Genomic DNA, 16088 nt, shown 5'->3' with positions numbered 1-16088 from the left:
AAGGTCTGATTCATTTCTGCGAATCGGTTCTTTTGAACAGTCCACTTCAAAGAACAGGTTACAAAAGTGATTTGGTGATTTCTTACAGCCAGGGGGTAATCACGTCGTTATATACTCCTAAATGTTCACATAAACCTTTTAAAATATAAGTTGTATTAATTAGCACAGAGCGTCGTTTTATTAACGATTAGTTCGTGAATCGAATCTTACAGAAAGGGTTTTCTTCAACTAGAAAAGATTTGACTCATTGAGAATGATTCATTGACGAATCGGACAGCACCACTGTTAAACACGACTTGAAACTTCTGTAGTTTGACAATCGGCGTCGTTACCAACTATATTAGGGAAAATTGCTGTTGACTTTTCTAACACACACGAATGGGGTTTATTTCGACAAACTTTGTGCGGAGACCGTCAGACTGGAGGTAATAAGATCATGCATTTAAAGCGCAGAGACCGATAGCTGGGTGGTTTATATGGCGATTTTACCTGTTTGAGTTGAGTTTGCGTGAGTGGCATGTGTTTGGAGACATGTCTCAGGCCTCAAGGACCAAGAAACCCGACGTGAAAATCGTCATTCTGGGGGACATGAACGTGGGAAAGACTTCTCTCCTCCACAGATACACGGAGAGGAAATTTAAGGACACTATAAGCACAGTCGGAGGGGCGTTCTTCCTCAAACAGTGGGGACCCTACAACATTTCTATATGGGACACTGCAGGTGAGCTACTTTAACACTTTATTTAGTAAAACAGAGCACAAGATACACCAACAGGCTATTACAGTGTGTTCTGCGAAAGCTGTAGCCAATGTTAAAATAATATCTCTCTTATAACTAAATCAACACACTGTTATAATGCCAGATAAAAGTGAGATCAGTCACATCTTTATTTTTTGTGTTTCCTAAATTCTCTGCTTCATGTTTGTTTATTCTGATTTAGATTTAAGAAGTCCTTTCTCATAGTGATTGTTATTTTGTGAATGTCAGCACTTTTTGTTCCTTATTCAGATGGTATTTAAGAACTGGCCCTGTCATGGCTTGACCTACTTCAAAATATGCTGAATTTTTAAATATGTACTTTAAAATGTCATATGGATACAGTGAGTTTTATTTAATCTGCACATTTCACCTTCCTTTTATGTAAATTGAGTAAGATAAATGCTTTTAGTCAATGTTTGAAAACTTCACCCATTAAAGGCAAATATTTAACAAGCCTTTTGGACTCTTGTTTAATAATAACACAGTCAAATGACAAAGGGATTAGCAATGTATATATTATAGAAAGGGAGAATTATATTATCTGTCTGTCTGTCTGTCATCTATATGTCTGACTGTCTGTCTATATATCTGTCTGTCTGTCATCTATGTCTGTCTGTCTGTCTGTCTGTCATCTGTCTGTCTGTCTGTCTGTCATCTATCTGTCTGTCTGTCATTTATCTGTCTGTCTGTCATCTATCTGTCTGTCTGTCATCTATCTGTCTGTCTGTCTATCTGTCTGTCTATCTATATGTCTATCGTCTATCTGTCTGTCTGTCATCTATCTGTCTGTCTGTCATCTATCTGTCTGTCTGTCTATCTGTCTGTCTATCTATATGTCTATCGTCTATCTGTCTGTCTGTCATCTATCTGTCTGTCTGTCTGTCTGTCTGTCTATCGTCTGTCTGTCTGTCTATCGTCTGTCTGTCTATCTGTCTGTCTGTCGTCTATCTGTCTGTCTATCTATCGTCTATCTATCATGTCTGTCTGTCTGTCGTCTATCTGTCTGTCTGTCATCTTTCTATCTATATCTATCTATCTATCTATCTATCTATCTATATGTCTGTCTGTCTATCGTCTATCTATCTATCATATGTCTGTCTGTCTGTCATCTGTCTGTCTGTCTGTCTGTCTATCGTCTATCTATCATATGTCTGTCTGTCTGTCTATCGTCTATCTATCATATGTCTGTCTGTCTGTCTGTCTGTCTGTCGTCTATCTGTCTGTCTGTCATCTATCTATCTATCTATCTATCTATCTGTCTGTCGTCTATCTGTCTGTCTGTCTGTCATCTATCTATCTATCTATCTATCTATCTATCTATCTATCTATCTATCTATCTATCTATCTATCTATCATCTATCATCTATCTATCTATCTATCTATCTGTCATATGTCTGTCTGTCTATCGTCTATCTATCATATGTCTGTCTGTCTGTCTGTCGTCTATCTGTCTGTCTGTCATCTATCTATCTATCTGTCTGTCGTCTATCTGTCTGTCTGTCTGTCATCTATCTATCTATCTATCTATCTATCTATCTATCTATCTATCTATCTATCTATCTATCTATCTATCTATCTATCTATCTATCTATCTATCTATCTATCTGTCTGTCGTCTATCTGTCTGTCTGTCTGTCATCTATCTATCTATCTATCTATCTATCTATCTATCTATCTATCTATCTATCTATCTATCTATCTATCTATCTATCTATCTATATCTGTCTGTCTGTCTGTCTGTCTGTCTATATGTCTGTCTATTGTCTATCTGTCAGTCTGTCTATCGTCTATCTATCTATCATATGTCTGTCTGTCTGTTATCTATCTGTCTGTCTGTCTGTCTGTCTATCGTCTATCTATCTATCATATGTCTGTCTATCTATCTATCTATCTATCTATCTATCTATCTATCTATCTATCTATCTATCTATCTATCTATCTATCTATCTATCTATCATATGTCTGTCTGTCTGTCTATCGTCTATCTATCATATGTCTGTCTGTCTGTCTGTGGTAAAAAGTATGTCCTTTCTCAGTCATTTCCTGTGAAATGTTATCCCGTTCAGATGACCCCGTGTAGAGCTGTTTGCTGTCTCTTTACAGGCTAAAAGTCACATGCTTGTGTGCAAGTCAGATGTGTGTGTGCGTGCTTGCGTGAGCGTGCGTGTGTATGTGTGTGGAAACTAAAGATTTTACTGGTCACTCACACAGTTGTTCAAAATTTAATTAAGAAGTTATGAAGCTTTTTTATTATCAATTTCAAATGTGATCCCTCTGAAAGAAGTACTAAGCATGCAGTGCCATTATATGAGCAAAATGACAAGTCAAAATACCATTCATTGTCTTGTTTGTTCATTTTCATGTTCCATTATGCCTTTAATGCGATAAAGCCCTCTGTAGTACATTTCTAAAGCCCCTCTAAATTATCAACATGTTCAGAACTTCTACATGCCTTCTACTCTTCTGACTGATAGTCTTTTAGCAATAAAATGGCTAGTATAATCTTAAAATTTCTCCCTTCAGGTCTTAATACCCATGCCATTTTGGTGTGAAATCTCAAATTAATTTGATAATGTAAGAATATTGTTAACATTTATATTGTTATCAGTCTTTCAAGATGAATATTTTCTAGACTGAAGAAACGTAGGATTATATGTAATGTTTTAGGAAAATAATAATGTAAATATAATGTATGTATCATATATGATGTTGAAAACATTTGAGGAACATTTATTTGTCCATCTCTCAAATCTTTCAATCATATTGCATTGCATTATATTTTGCCCCAAACAATAAAAACTGTAGAGCTTTGAGCATAGAACTAAGCATTTAAATATCGTCAAGACATATTAATGGGAGATATAGAGTGACAACTGATATTTATTGTGGAAGTAATGTTATCAGTGTTGGGGAAAGTACATTTTAAAAGTAATGCATTACAATATTGCGTTACTCCATAACTTAGTTACTTTTTATAGAAAGTAATGCATTGCGTTACTTTTGCGTTACTTTTTGTCACCTGGGCTGGACTTGAATATTTATTTTTAATAACAGAAATCCCAAAAGTTCTATGTTTGGCGACTGACAAGGCCCTTTCACAACAAGAGTGAAATGAATAAGTCTCAGGCTGAAGAAAATGCCTCTGCACCTCACTCCCAAGTTCTCTCAACACGGGGACAGGAGAGGTGTCCGTGAATAATTAGGAAAACAAAGTGACTTGGATATTTTCTTGTTAATTTAAGAGTAATGTTACTTTACTAGTTACTTGAAAAAGTAATCTGATTACGTAACTCGCATTACTTGTAATACATTACCCCCAAACACTGTCTGTTATACTGTTATATATACAATCAGAATCAATATTACTAACTTAATAATAACTTATGCACCAAATTGCATATTTTTGTTCCGTTTGGGCCCCTGAAGAAACTAATGTATTTTTCCTCGTCAAGTATGAGCTCCATATTCTATATCATACTATATATTGAAATATAAAACACATATGCAAACATATATATATATATGACCGGCTTCATATATATATGAATTTCATTTTCAGATTTTGTCTAAAGGATCAGTAAATAACTCAATAAAAATAGATTTTTCTGTCTGCTATTTGACATGTCAGGCTTTAGACACCGTGTAAATTCTCTGCATGTAAAATAACCTCATGTAAAAGAGATGCACTAAAATGTGGCACTCAGAGCAGCAGGTGCTACATGAACTTTAACCCATTTTATTCTTACCATTAGTTCATCTGGTGATGGATAATAATAGTAAAGCTCACTTCCTCTGTATTAGCTCATCATGTCTGAGCAGCTATTGTTGCTCAGCGAGAACAGCATGCTGCTAGCAACGCAAGTTCATGGGTTTGAATCTCAGGGAATTCATGAAAGATAAAATGCATGCCTTGAATATGTTAATACCTTATGGATAAAAGCATCTGCGAAATGTATTTATCTTTCTGACGTCACAAAGTCTCAAACAAACCACTTTTTAGTTTAACTGTGAAAGGAGTTGTTAAAGTTACATTGTTCATTTTTTTAATGTACAATGAAGATTTTAATGTCAGTGGGTAATGTAAACTGAATTCCTTAATTTGATCCCTTGAACTTGTTTTGATTATATGCAAGTATTGTAAAATTAAAATGAGCATTTATAAGTACTAACTTTTTACAGTGCATGAGGCAAAAATGAAGAGAGCTTTGTTTCTCTCTCACCCTTCAGACACAGACAGTATAAGACCACTACATATTTCTACAACAATAAGCTCTTGTATTTCTGCTGTTACAGCTCTCAGTAACATGACCAACAACCTTTGGCTTTCTTTTTAGAGGAGAAAGTGAAAAGTAGTTTTTTTCAGTCTGTAACTCTTTTATTTGGTTTATTAAGTAGATTTGGCCTATCACAACTATTCAGGTTACTTGTGTTTAATTCTATTGTGTGAATCACCACCAGTAGGGCTGTAACAAGTACACTGAAGTGATCGATGCCCGAGAGTGTGTTGTGTAGATGCTTCTAGTTCTAATATTCCAGTTTGATTAACATGATAACATGAACTGTAAAAAAAATTAAAAAGTAAGTATGATTTTGTCTTAGAAAAATAATGTAGAAGTATTCAGTTTAAACAGAACTCAGATCTGAAATCCAGTACTGCATGACTGCTTTACCCTCCTGCTGTGTTCTCTGTTGTGTTCAGGTCGAGAGCAGTTTCATGGCCTGGGCTCCATGTACTGCCGTGGTGCGGCTGCAGTTATCCTCACCTATGACGTTACCAACTGGCAGAGCCTGGTTGAGCTGGAAAACCGCTTCCTGTCCCTGACCGACACTGCCAACACTGACTGCATATTTGCCATTGTGGGTAACAAAGCGGATCTTACCGACGCTCTCGCTCACGAGCCAGACATAGAGAGCGAGCGAAGAGACGAACCCCAGCCTGTGGTCACGTGTCCGACTCCTCCCGCCACTCCGCTTCAGAACAAACAGATCAGCAGAGAGGACGCCGTGGCCCTGTACAGCCGCGTGCTTCGTTACAAAGGCCTGGAGGAGAAGGCCTGTCTGCCTGCCGAGAGGATGTGCTTTGAGACAAGCGCTAAAACGGGTTACAGTGTGGATGCTTTGTTTGAAACCCTCTTTGAACTGGTTCTGCCCTCCATCCTGAAGAAACGGAGCGAGGGAGAGAGTGCCACTGTGGACCTGGAGACACCAATGGAGGGGAAAAGGACTAAAGCAGGATGTTGTGCCTAAAGCTGGACAAACATAGGAGACGTGAGGATTGTGGGATTGTTGTCAATCCATGCCAAAGGAGGAATGGATCAAAATCATACCTAATACCTAGAGTTCATGTGAACTACTACAATGTACTTTTTTTTTATTTTCTTCTCCAGAGCAGTATAACATTTTTTTTGGGGGGGGGGGGGGTTGTTTTAATTTAGTAAAAAAATAATTTTTCTGTTTTAATTTAGTTAAAAAAACGTTTTTTTTTCTTTGCATTAATGGAATGAAATGGACGTATCGCTGATTTTTTTTTTTTAGTATTATATCTGGAGTACATTATATTTTGTGGAAATCACATGAATATTTTCTGATAATGCCTCACTCATTCTAATTTGAGATAAATAAAAATTCCTAAAGTTTGTAATAAACGGGTTAATCTGTGTGATTGGTGTGCAGTAGTTTTATTAAGATTCGTCACATGTTTAAAATATCTTGTAGGTAGTCTCTTTTGAAAATAGCATTCCAATTTATAATAACTGTTTTCTGTTTTAAAATATTTAAAGCTAATTTATTCCTGTGAGATCAAAGCTGAATTTTCAGCATCATTATTCCAGTCTTCAGTTTCACACGATCCGTCAGATATCATTCATATATGCTGATTTTTATGCTTGTACTTTAATATGCTAATATGCTTATCAATGATGTTTTAGTAAAAAAATTAATTCATTAAAAGAACAATTTAAAATAGAAATCTTTTGGAACATTATAAATGTCTATTAGTTTGAATTATTGCTTCTTTCTGAAAGAAAGAAAGACTGTACCCCAGCTTTTGAATAGTAGTGTGTACAAGTTCATACTTCACTTTCTACAATCTAGATATTGTTCAGATATCATTAAAATGAGAGAACGTAACAAACAAAAAGCATTTAGTGTTTATTTATTCAATAACACTACAATTCAAAATCAATGTCTTCAAATATTCCACATAATTACATTTAAAGTATATTTGATAAAAAAGCAGTGATGTTTTCAATGCAAAAAGTGTTTTGAATTCTAATCTTTTTTTTGGTTCTCTTTGTGTCAAATACAGGTTAGTGGTTTATGGGCCTCAGGACAATAATATTTGTGCAATGCGCACCAAAAATGGGCAAAGCTGCTCAAAGTCCAAAATAGCTTGACCATGTTTAGGTTTAGCAATTGTTTCTAGACTTTGTTTACTGAAGATATAGCCTGCTTGAGCATGTGAAATTGGGACAAAGATTAAACTCGAGTCTTCTATTGACCTAAACGTGTGTCCTGTAAACCTCAGAGAAAATCAGTGCAATCGGTGTAACCAAGAGAGGGTTCATCTCAGACAAAACTCTAGTTAAAAGCTTCAAGTCTCAGTCTGACCTTTATGAAACAAAATACCCAATGAATACCCTATTCTTTGTCTCCATCTGATAAATAGTGTCACAATGTTACACAATACGGGGTAATACTTGATTCTAAGCTGTTCAGTTATAGCACATCAACAAAGCAAAAATAACGTACAGGTAGAAGAAGATGGTGTTAGTGTAAGTCTGATCAAATTATTTTTATATAAGAGATAAAATATTAACAGAAAGCACTGTATTTAAAGTAGCCATACAGTTAAGCATTGTGCCGTTGATCCTGATAGATGTCATGTCTGTTCTGTAGGGATGGAAATCGTGTGGAATTAAATGATTCTGGTTTCGATTCTGATCCAAATGTTTGACTCCGTGGTTCTGTTAACGATTCTTTTAGTCATTTTTAAAGAAGAGAGAATGGACTGATTGGAAAACAATTCTTATTGAAATCTTGTTGACGAATGATCAGGTCCTTTCAGAACAAGATTATATTTTGCGGTCTTTGTAAATCTTTTTTATATTTATTAAACCAACAGTCCTGCTTTAAACTGCATTTTTATGAGGTGTGAAACATGAAATGATTACTAATAGAATGTTGATTCATATTCGCATGCATTTAGCGTAAATAGATACTGCCTTTATATCAAAAAAAAAAAAAAGATCAGTTCTTGATTCCCAACCCCTCATTTCACAAAGTGCTACTACATAACACAGAAGGGTGGAGAAGTGAACAAGCATGGGCTTCTTTGGTTAAGCTGTATGGTTTTGGTAGTATTAATTCAGGTCTGATAATGCTGAGGTAATAAGTTAGAAATAAAGCACCATTTCATATATATAAAAGTAAATAATTCAGAGAAATATCGTAGCTATGCTTTCAAGCATCTCTGGCTTTTTGCTTCTCATTATGCACATGTACATATCTTCAGTCATAAGGCACACAGTAGTGTTGAAGAGGGAATCTGAGGGCGTCGTATGTGATGCATTCAATACATTAAGTAATTTCAAAAGCCTAACTTGTGATGTTGAGTTCTGAATGACATTTGGAATGAAGTAATGCTGCTTTGCTGCAATAGTGTCAAAGTTGTTCACAGGTTACAGCTCACAGGTTCTTCATACACACTTGGCAGCGGCTGATGCGTGCCAAGAGCTGACCGGCTTTTAGTGTCTCAGAGGAAGGGGAACTCTGGAAGGACTGATCGATAGATGTCAACCAGAAACTCTGCTTGTTGGCGAAGTAGTGGCACGCACCCTTGGCCCCGTTACACTCGATGAAGGGAGTGGTGCGGAAGTCTTCTAGACAGGAACCTGGAGACACCAGAGACTGACCGCCACCTTCATCTCCAGCTGCCGTGTGCTGTGAGAGCGTGACAGAATGAGTTAGAGGACTGTTAAAAAGATGGAGGTGTAACATTTTAGTAATCAAGTCTCACCATAAGGAAGGAATAGCCAATCCAGAGACTTCTCCAGCCTGCTGGGCACTGTGGGATTGTTATATCTTGACTGTGGATGGCGATGGCCACAGATGGAGCTTCACACACGGAGCAGCGGCTGATGTATGGTTTTATTTCGGCCTCCTCCGCGGGCATCATGGGAATTGGTGCGGTGGTGGACAGCCAATAGGATTTGTCATTGCGGCTGGCATAGTAGCACACGTCTCCAGGATTGCAGTACAGGAAGGGCATGGTGTTAAATCGGGGGAGACATGACCCGGCTAGACCTGAATGACAAAACAGAGACCCATGAGACCTTTTATAGCTTTCAGAGAAGCACAAAGTACAGTTACTGTTACTGATTATAATATAATCACTTAATCAAATTAATATTAAGCAGCACAACTGTTTTCAACATTGATAATAAGAGACGTGGAAAAATTTCTGAAGGATCATGTGACGCTGAAGATTGGAGTAATGATGCTGAAAATTCAGCTTTGTCATCAAAGGAATAAATTACATCTTACAATATATTCACAAAGAAAACTGTTAGTTTAAATTGAAATAATATTTCACAATATTACTGTCTTTATTTTATTTTGATCAAATAAATGCAGCCTTATTTATAGCCTTAAACAATAATTACATGGAGTGCATTGTGGAAAAAAAAAGTTAATATAAAAGTCTGTTGTTGATTTTGAATGAAATGAAAAATTATTTACTGATTCACTGGTTATTTATGATTTTATATTAGTTTTTGTGTGTTTGAAATTAAATTTGTGTACATAGTAAAACAGTACTGCTGTTTTTTAAATGTTGGATGAGAGCATTATGTATTGGGTGTTACATTTTTTTCATAGATATGGAGTTTTAGAATGTAACTGAAAAGTGAAAACATCATTGTGATTTATTTGTCTTTTTTTCTAATGACAAAGTAATGTGATTCCATTATAAGTAATGAGTATCTGTAATGGGTTACTTCTGATGAGTAACTTTTGCAACACCGTAGACAACACGTTCAATTTCATAAGCTACACTGAACAGTGCTATGAAATTCTACATTCAGATTCTGGATCTAAATTTGTGCAAATAATGGTGGTGTCAGACATGCAATAACTGTGCATCTTGTGATTGCCAGCTGCACTTACCAAGATCTTGGTTGTGGGCCTTCTCCTGTCCCTCGAAGTACAGAAGACTGTAACCGTCCCATAACTTGGACATGCCCACAGGGCACATGGGGATCTGCTCAGACTGACTGTGCTTCACCAGCAGGTAGCCAACATTGACACTGCGGCCAGGCATTCCGATAGGACCAGGTAAACCAGGGCCCCCTTGGGTCCCTACCAATTGAGATTCATTATCGACTTGTAATTAATGTGAGCAAAGAAACCTATTTACATTGCCAGTAGCCACAATTACTTAAAAATGAAAGGCTCACACAGGCCTTCTTGGTGACCAGTCGTCTACAATCCTTAATCCACTAATCTAGTCCAGAATCCCATAATCCTCATCCATTTTACACAAACACACCATTTACCTTCTTCGCCTTGTAGACCAGGGTGGCCTATTTGTCCAGGATCTCCACGGAAGCCTGGATTTCCTGGTATTCCAGGGAGACCTGGCATGCCTTTTTCACCCTTTGGACCCAAAACCCCTGTAAACAGATAATTTACACAATGATTCTGGAGCACGGCAAAAGCACAGAAGAAGTATCTTATACATTATATTCATGGATACATTTGTTTAAAATTGAGGCTTTGAATTCTCCTACCTGGATCACCAGGGGGTCCAGCAGGGCCTGGGTTTCCATTCCGTCCCTGTGGGCCTTGAATACCCATTAGGCCAGATGGTCCTCTCTCCCCTGGTAGTTTCTGGGGAACTGGTGGTCGACCTTTAGCACCAGGTAAGCCAGGAAAACCTGAAGCAATAAGGTAGAGAGAATGGATAAATTGCAAAATTATTTCGGACATTGCAACAAATGGTTCTTACATCATAACTGGTCTGAATTAATAAGAAATGTTCAATGTTCAATATACAATCTAGACCCAAATCCCATTGCAGCCAACACATTTAGATCTACTGGTTAAGCACAGTCACTCTTTAAAAAAATGCAGGTCAGGAAAGATGAAATATATTAATTAAAAACCATGCAGTAGAGTTATTTTTCCATATTAAGCTGGGATAGGAAATTACACAATTACACACACTTCAGATTTTAAATGTAAAGATATGTTGTATTTGGGATTAAAAGGGTTATGTCAACAGATCATTTTAACTCACCTGTGGGTCCGGTATCTCCTTTAGGTCCAACAGGGCCCCTAACACCTTCAAAACCACGCCTTCCTGGGAATCCCATCATTCCTGGTTCTCCTTTTTCACCTTGAAATGAAACAAAGCATTCCTACATCATAACAGTTATTTTTCAGTTAAGGCTCATACTGGAACAAAGGGAGCAATCCAAACATTGCTCATCTAATATGATTTTTATTTGAGAAGGTGCATGATGTAAATGTCTTGACATAATGACTACCGGTCTTCCGTTTTGATTTTGCCAAATGCAATGAAATTCGCCATAATCATATTTCATAATCCACCTTTTCTTCCTGACACTCCAGGTTCCCCTGATGGTCCTTTTTCTCCGAAGACCCCCTGGACTCCTTTTTCTCCAGTCAATCCGAAATCACCTGGATTTCCCTTATGTCCTTTTGCTCCAAATGGAGATGGGTCACCTGGGATCCCTCTGGGACCAGGAAAACCTAAATGATAACAGCAACAGGTTTTAGACAAGACGGCACATTCAGAATTAATTTTCAAGAAAGATTGTAGATTCAGAAATAAGCTATTTCTTGTGAGGCAAAGTGAGACTGTATATTTACTTTAGCCACTTGCAAAACATATTCAACCGGCTAAATGATATTTAAAATGGTTCTTAATAATTCAGAGCCAAAGTCCACTTAAGTAGTCCATCTCCTCCTCCTTGTACGGTCTCTAGTAGTCATTACTAGTGTTTACTGTAAATATACAGGAACAAGTCATTCACCTGGAAGTCCTTGTGGGCCTGGAAAGCCATAGTCTCCTTGCACTCCTTTTATATCAGAGAATCCTTGTTGACCCCGAGGCCCCGGTACACCAGGACGCCCAGGTTCACCCTTATTACCTGTACACACAACAGTGTCAGTGTAGAACTGATGCATAGTTGCATCAAATAAACAATGCATGAAACTCCAGTTTCAAAATATGAGGTTTGGAATTTTGAGCTACCTGGATCTCCAATGAAACCCTTGAATCCCACCTCTCCGGGGACACCATCCTCTGTGCTGGTGATTCCAGTCTCTCCTCTCTCTCCTTTTGCTCCTGGCTCGCCAGGAGGACCCAAGTCGTCAGAACCTTGCAAGGGACAAAACATACCAAAGCGGTCATCACATAGCAACATATCAAAGATGTAATTTCTGCATATACATGATATAATAACAATGATAACTACAAACGTTTCTGAAATGAAAATCATGTAACCGTTATTCATAAGTGAAGACAACAAGCTATATAATGTGATCAATCCTATGCTCTAGAGGTACCTGTAACACCCTTGATACCCTTTTGACCTTTTAGGCCATCCAATCCCAAAATGCCTTTAAGACCAGGAAATCCTACAGGAAATATAAACCAGTCAACATTATATATGAATCTAACAGCTCTCTTTAGTGTTTTGCAATGAATATTTACAATGCATATTTCAAATTGCAAAGCATGTTTCAAATTTACACACAAGGCAAATCTGCATAGGTGTGTTGCCGTTTCATTTAAAAAATGGCAATTAAAGCTACATACCTTCTTGTCCTGGTTGGCCTTGGATTCCAGGGGTTCCTGCATGTCCAGGCACGCCAGTCCAGCCCTTCTGACCCTGGGTTCCTGGGAAACCTTGTAGGCCGTCAGAGCCTGATAAAAAAAAAAAAACAAACAACAAAAAAAAAACTTACCATTTCATAAACAATGAAATTGTTAAATTAAAGGATAATGATCAAGACTCTTGTACCTGGTAGCCCAACTTTTCCTGGTTCTCCTGAATAGCCTTTCATCCCTTCAATGCCATCAAAACCTGGACTTCCTCTGTCTCCAGTGTTACCTATGAATCCCTTCTCACCTAACCAATGTACATTAAAACTCATTTAAGAAGCAGATCTTTCCTGAAGCTCAAATAGTAGAGCATGGCGCTAGCAACGCCAAGATCATGGGTTTGATTCCCAGGGAAAACAAGAGCTGATAAAAATGTAAAAACTGTAACCTGAATGCAATGTAAGTCGCTTTGGATAAAAGCGTCTGCTAAATGCATAAATGTAGATCAATAATAGGGACAGTAAAATATCATCATAGTGTTTGATGCAATATACACTCTTAAAAATAAAGGTGCTTCACGATGCCATAGAATATTTTGTTTTGTCTAAATGGTTCCATAAAGAACCTTTAACATCTGAAGAACCGTTCTGTTTCACAAAAGGTTCTTTGTGGTGAAAGAAGGTTCTTCAAATTATAAACAGGTAAGGAAGAGATGGTTCTTTAAAGAACCTTTCACTGAATGGTTCTTTGTGGAACCAAAAATGGTTTTTCTATGGCATTGCTTGAAGAACCTTTTGAAGTACCTTTATTTTTAATTGTGTAGAATATAGAAATTTCTTACCAAAAGGTCCAGGCCGCCCAGTTTCACCTCTCAGTCCTGTTGATCCTGGAAGACTGATGGTAGGACCAAATTCACCTTAAATAAAAGATTCTTACATAAACCTTTTTGGCAGTTTATTTAAAGAGTATGAGAAAGTTGTACATTAAGTATAGCATGGGCATTTCAGAGGTTTATTTATGAGTACCTTTTATTCCCTTGATTCCAGATTCTCCAGACCGTCCATAAGCACCAGACGTGCCTTTGTCACCCTGCAATTTAAACACAATGAGCCACAATGACTAAAAGCACAACATATACAATGAGATTCTGTGCAATGTTTTAAATCATAAATGGTTTTCAGAGGGAGATGGAGCTCATTGTCATACCCTGGGTCCAGGCATTCCAGGAAAACCATCTATTCCAGGGAGTCCTGTAAACCCTGGCATTCCCTTTTGCCCTGGAAATCCTTCTTCTCCGGGAAAACCTCTAGTACCTTTTGTATCACTGGGCTCACCTGGATGTCCATCTTCACCCTCAGTTCCTGGAATACCTAGAAAACCTTTTGTACCTGGCCAAAGACAAGGTGACAGAAAACCTATAGGTGTCTCTTTGAAAGGAATCATTTTGTTCTATTACCATTAACAAAGTTCTTGTGATTCCACACTGACCATATGCAAAAATGTAAATAATCGCCATATGAACAAATTCTGATTAACATTCAGAGCTCTCATCACTTCTGTAGTTGATATGAAATCTTATTCTTTGTGGCCTTGAGTAGTAAATTAATATGAGTGAAGTTACCTCTGGGACCAGTGAAGCCAGGATCTCCCATTTTTCCATGGTCACCTTTAATTCCCTTCATGACCTCTTTCATATGTGGTGTTATGTGGACGATTGGCTTTTCACCTGGAGGCCCCGCCAACCCTCTTTCACCTTGAGAACAAGCACAGACAAGACATTCAAAACCAATCAAGTATACAATAAGTAAAAGACTACAATGACAGTTAATATATTTAAGACATCATCTCACAAGAAATCAACGCAAAATTTGCTCCCTAGTACAAGCTCCTAAATACAAGTTGCAAATGCTTTCAGTACAATCTTAGGCCCTGTCCACACGAATGCGGTTATTTTTAAAACAGCATCTTTTTCCATGCGGTTTGGCCTTTCGTCCACACACAAACGCTGCACCAGGTCACTGAAACCGAACATTTTCAAAAACTCCTACCAGGATGAAGATTTTCAAAAACTCTGGTTGCAGTGTTATCGTGTAAACAGCGAAACAGGAGATTTTGGCTTGTGACGTCAGAGCCTGCGCTGTAATCTCTGCCTACTCAAAACTTTTTCAGGCTTCTGATTGGCCAACATGGCTTTACGGCTGAGATTATATTGACACCTGTTGGTTTGGCATCCTCTTGACAGTGCTTCACAGCATGTGTTTGCATTTTCATGTGGACGGAGATTTTTTTTTTAAACGGAAGAAGGAAAAGCTCCGTGTACGTGTGGACATGGCCTTAGTATTGTGCAGCACATTTCAGCACAAATTATTTTTGCTAAAAAACAATATTACATGAAAAAAAAAAAAAAACATTGAATAGAACAGAAAATGGTAATGAAAAACTAATTTACGGAATTATTAACTTTATAAGTAACTTTATAAGTGGGGAAAATAAGTATTATTTGACCACGGTAATTACATATTGTGTATGATGTACACACAAAGACAATCATGCTCTTTATTCACCTTTTAGACCTGGAGAGCCAGGAGGTCCTTTTGCACCTTGTTGTCCTGGATCACCTATATTTCCTTTCTGTCCCAAAAAGCCCCTCAGACCATGCTCACCAGGCATTCCAGGGAAACCCGACATGCCCTGACCACCTTTGGAACCTTTATTGTTAAGAAACAATGCGGCACTTGATTAATTCCATTTATATATATATATATTTCATTTTAAGCACCATCAATGATCAAAATATTGCTCAATCAATATACATTACTATATTGACAAAGGTATTAGGACACCACCTTCTAATGAACAAGTTTGACTACTTTAGTAACTTCCATGAGTATAATTCTTAATGTTTAAGCATATAATGATATATAAACTCAACACCAAACACTAATGACTTGAACATACACTATATGGACAAAAGTATTGGGAAACCCCTTTCTTTGTAACATTAAAAAGTCAATTTCAAAACTGTGACAACAAAGATGGAAACAATTCATGTATTTAAAAATTGTACTGTATTTCCATCTTTGTTGCAACAGTTTTAGAAGTGTCTAATATGACTGTACCCATATGTACAAGTCATTGCTGTTTGGTGATGAGTTTTTGGCTAATGGTCTGCATTTAATGTCACACCAGAGGTGTTCAGCTGGACTTTGCTTTCTGCAGACCAGTCAAGTTCTTCCACACTGACTGAATCAATCAATTCTTTTTTAACCTTGCCTTATACACAGAGGCAGTGTCATGTTAGATTAGAAAAGGGTCCTGTCCAAACTGTTGCTATAAAATTAGAAGCACACAGTTCCCTAGAATATCATTATATGCATTTAAGATTTGTACTCATGGAAATTACAAAAGTAGTCAAACCTGTTCATTAGAAGGGGATGTCCCAATACTTTTGGCAATATAGAGAATATGCTTCTTGCAT

The 16088-nt window shown here is 37.4% G+C and overlaps 2 protein-coding genes across 2 annotated transcripts in view; one reads left to right on the top strand and one right to left on the bottom strand.

Annotated features, from left to right (window-relative positions):
• The first annotated feature begins 84 nt into the window (after positions 1–84).
• LOC306876375 (ras-related protein Rab-20-like) lies at positions 85–7704 on the top strand. Its single transcript, XM_079427480.1, has 2 exons — positions 85–721; positions 5459–7704. The coding sequence occupies exons 1-2, from the start codon at positions 532–534 to the stop codon at positions 6004–6006; spliced, it is 738 nt and encodes a 245-aa protein (XP_079283606.1). The 5' UTR covers positions 85–531; the 3' UTR covers positions 6007–7704.
• Positions 6897–16088, bottom strand: part of LOC306876373 (uncharacterized protein) — a 73961-nt gene continuing 64769 nt past the window's right edge. Inside the window, exons 32-48 of the mRNA XM_079427478.1 lie at positions 15175–15318; positions 14232–14363; positions 13817–13998; positions 13636–13699; positions 13452–13526; positions 12810–12917; positions 12605–12712; positions 12352–12423; positions 12038–12163; positions 11817–11933; positions 11371–11532; positions 11057–11155; positions 10548–10694; positions 10314–10430; positions 9925–10116; positions 8777–9063; positions 6897–8700 (exon numbers count right to left, since the gene is read on the bottom strand). Of these exons, the coding sequence (XP_079283604.1) occupies positions 8446–8700; positions 8777–9063; positions 9925–10116; positions 10314–10430; positions 10548–10694; positions 11057–11155; positions 11371–11532; positions 11817–11933; positions 12038–12163; positions 12352–12423; positions 12605–12712; positions 12810–12917; positions 13452–13526; positions 13636–13699; positions 13817–13998; positions 14232–14363; positions 15175–15318 (2387 nt within the window). The 3' untranslated portion in view covers positions 6897–8445. The remainder of the gene's footprint in view (positions 8701–8776; positions 9064–9924; positions 10117–10313; positions 10431–10547; positions 10695–11056; positions 11156–11370; positions 11533–11816; positions 11934–12037; positions 12164–12351; positions 12424–12604; positions 12713–12809; positions 12918–13451; positions 13527–13635; positions 13700–13816; positions 13999–14231; positions 14364–15174; positions 15319–16088) is intronic.

The sequence above is a fragment of the Barbus barbus genome (genome assembly GCF_936440315.1).
Source record: "Barbus barbus genome assembly, chromosome: 10".
Taxonomy (NCBI): Eukaryota; Metazoa; Chordata; class Actinopteri; order Cypriniformes; family Cyprinidae; genus Barbus; species Barbus barbus.
Note: the sequence above shows the minus strand (reverse complement) of the source record. Positions and strands in the feature narration are given on the sequence as shown.

Bases quoted from the DNA above. Each gene is read 5' to 3' on its own strand.
- LOC306876375 (XM_079427480.1), top strand. From the start codon at position 532: ATGTCTCAGGCCTCAAGGACCAAGAAACCCGACGTGAAAATCGTCATT. The intron at 722-5,458 runs GTGAGCTACTTT...TGTTGTGTTCAG, and splicing joins TTCTATATGGGACACTGCAG to GTCGAGAGCAGTTTCATGGC.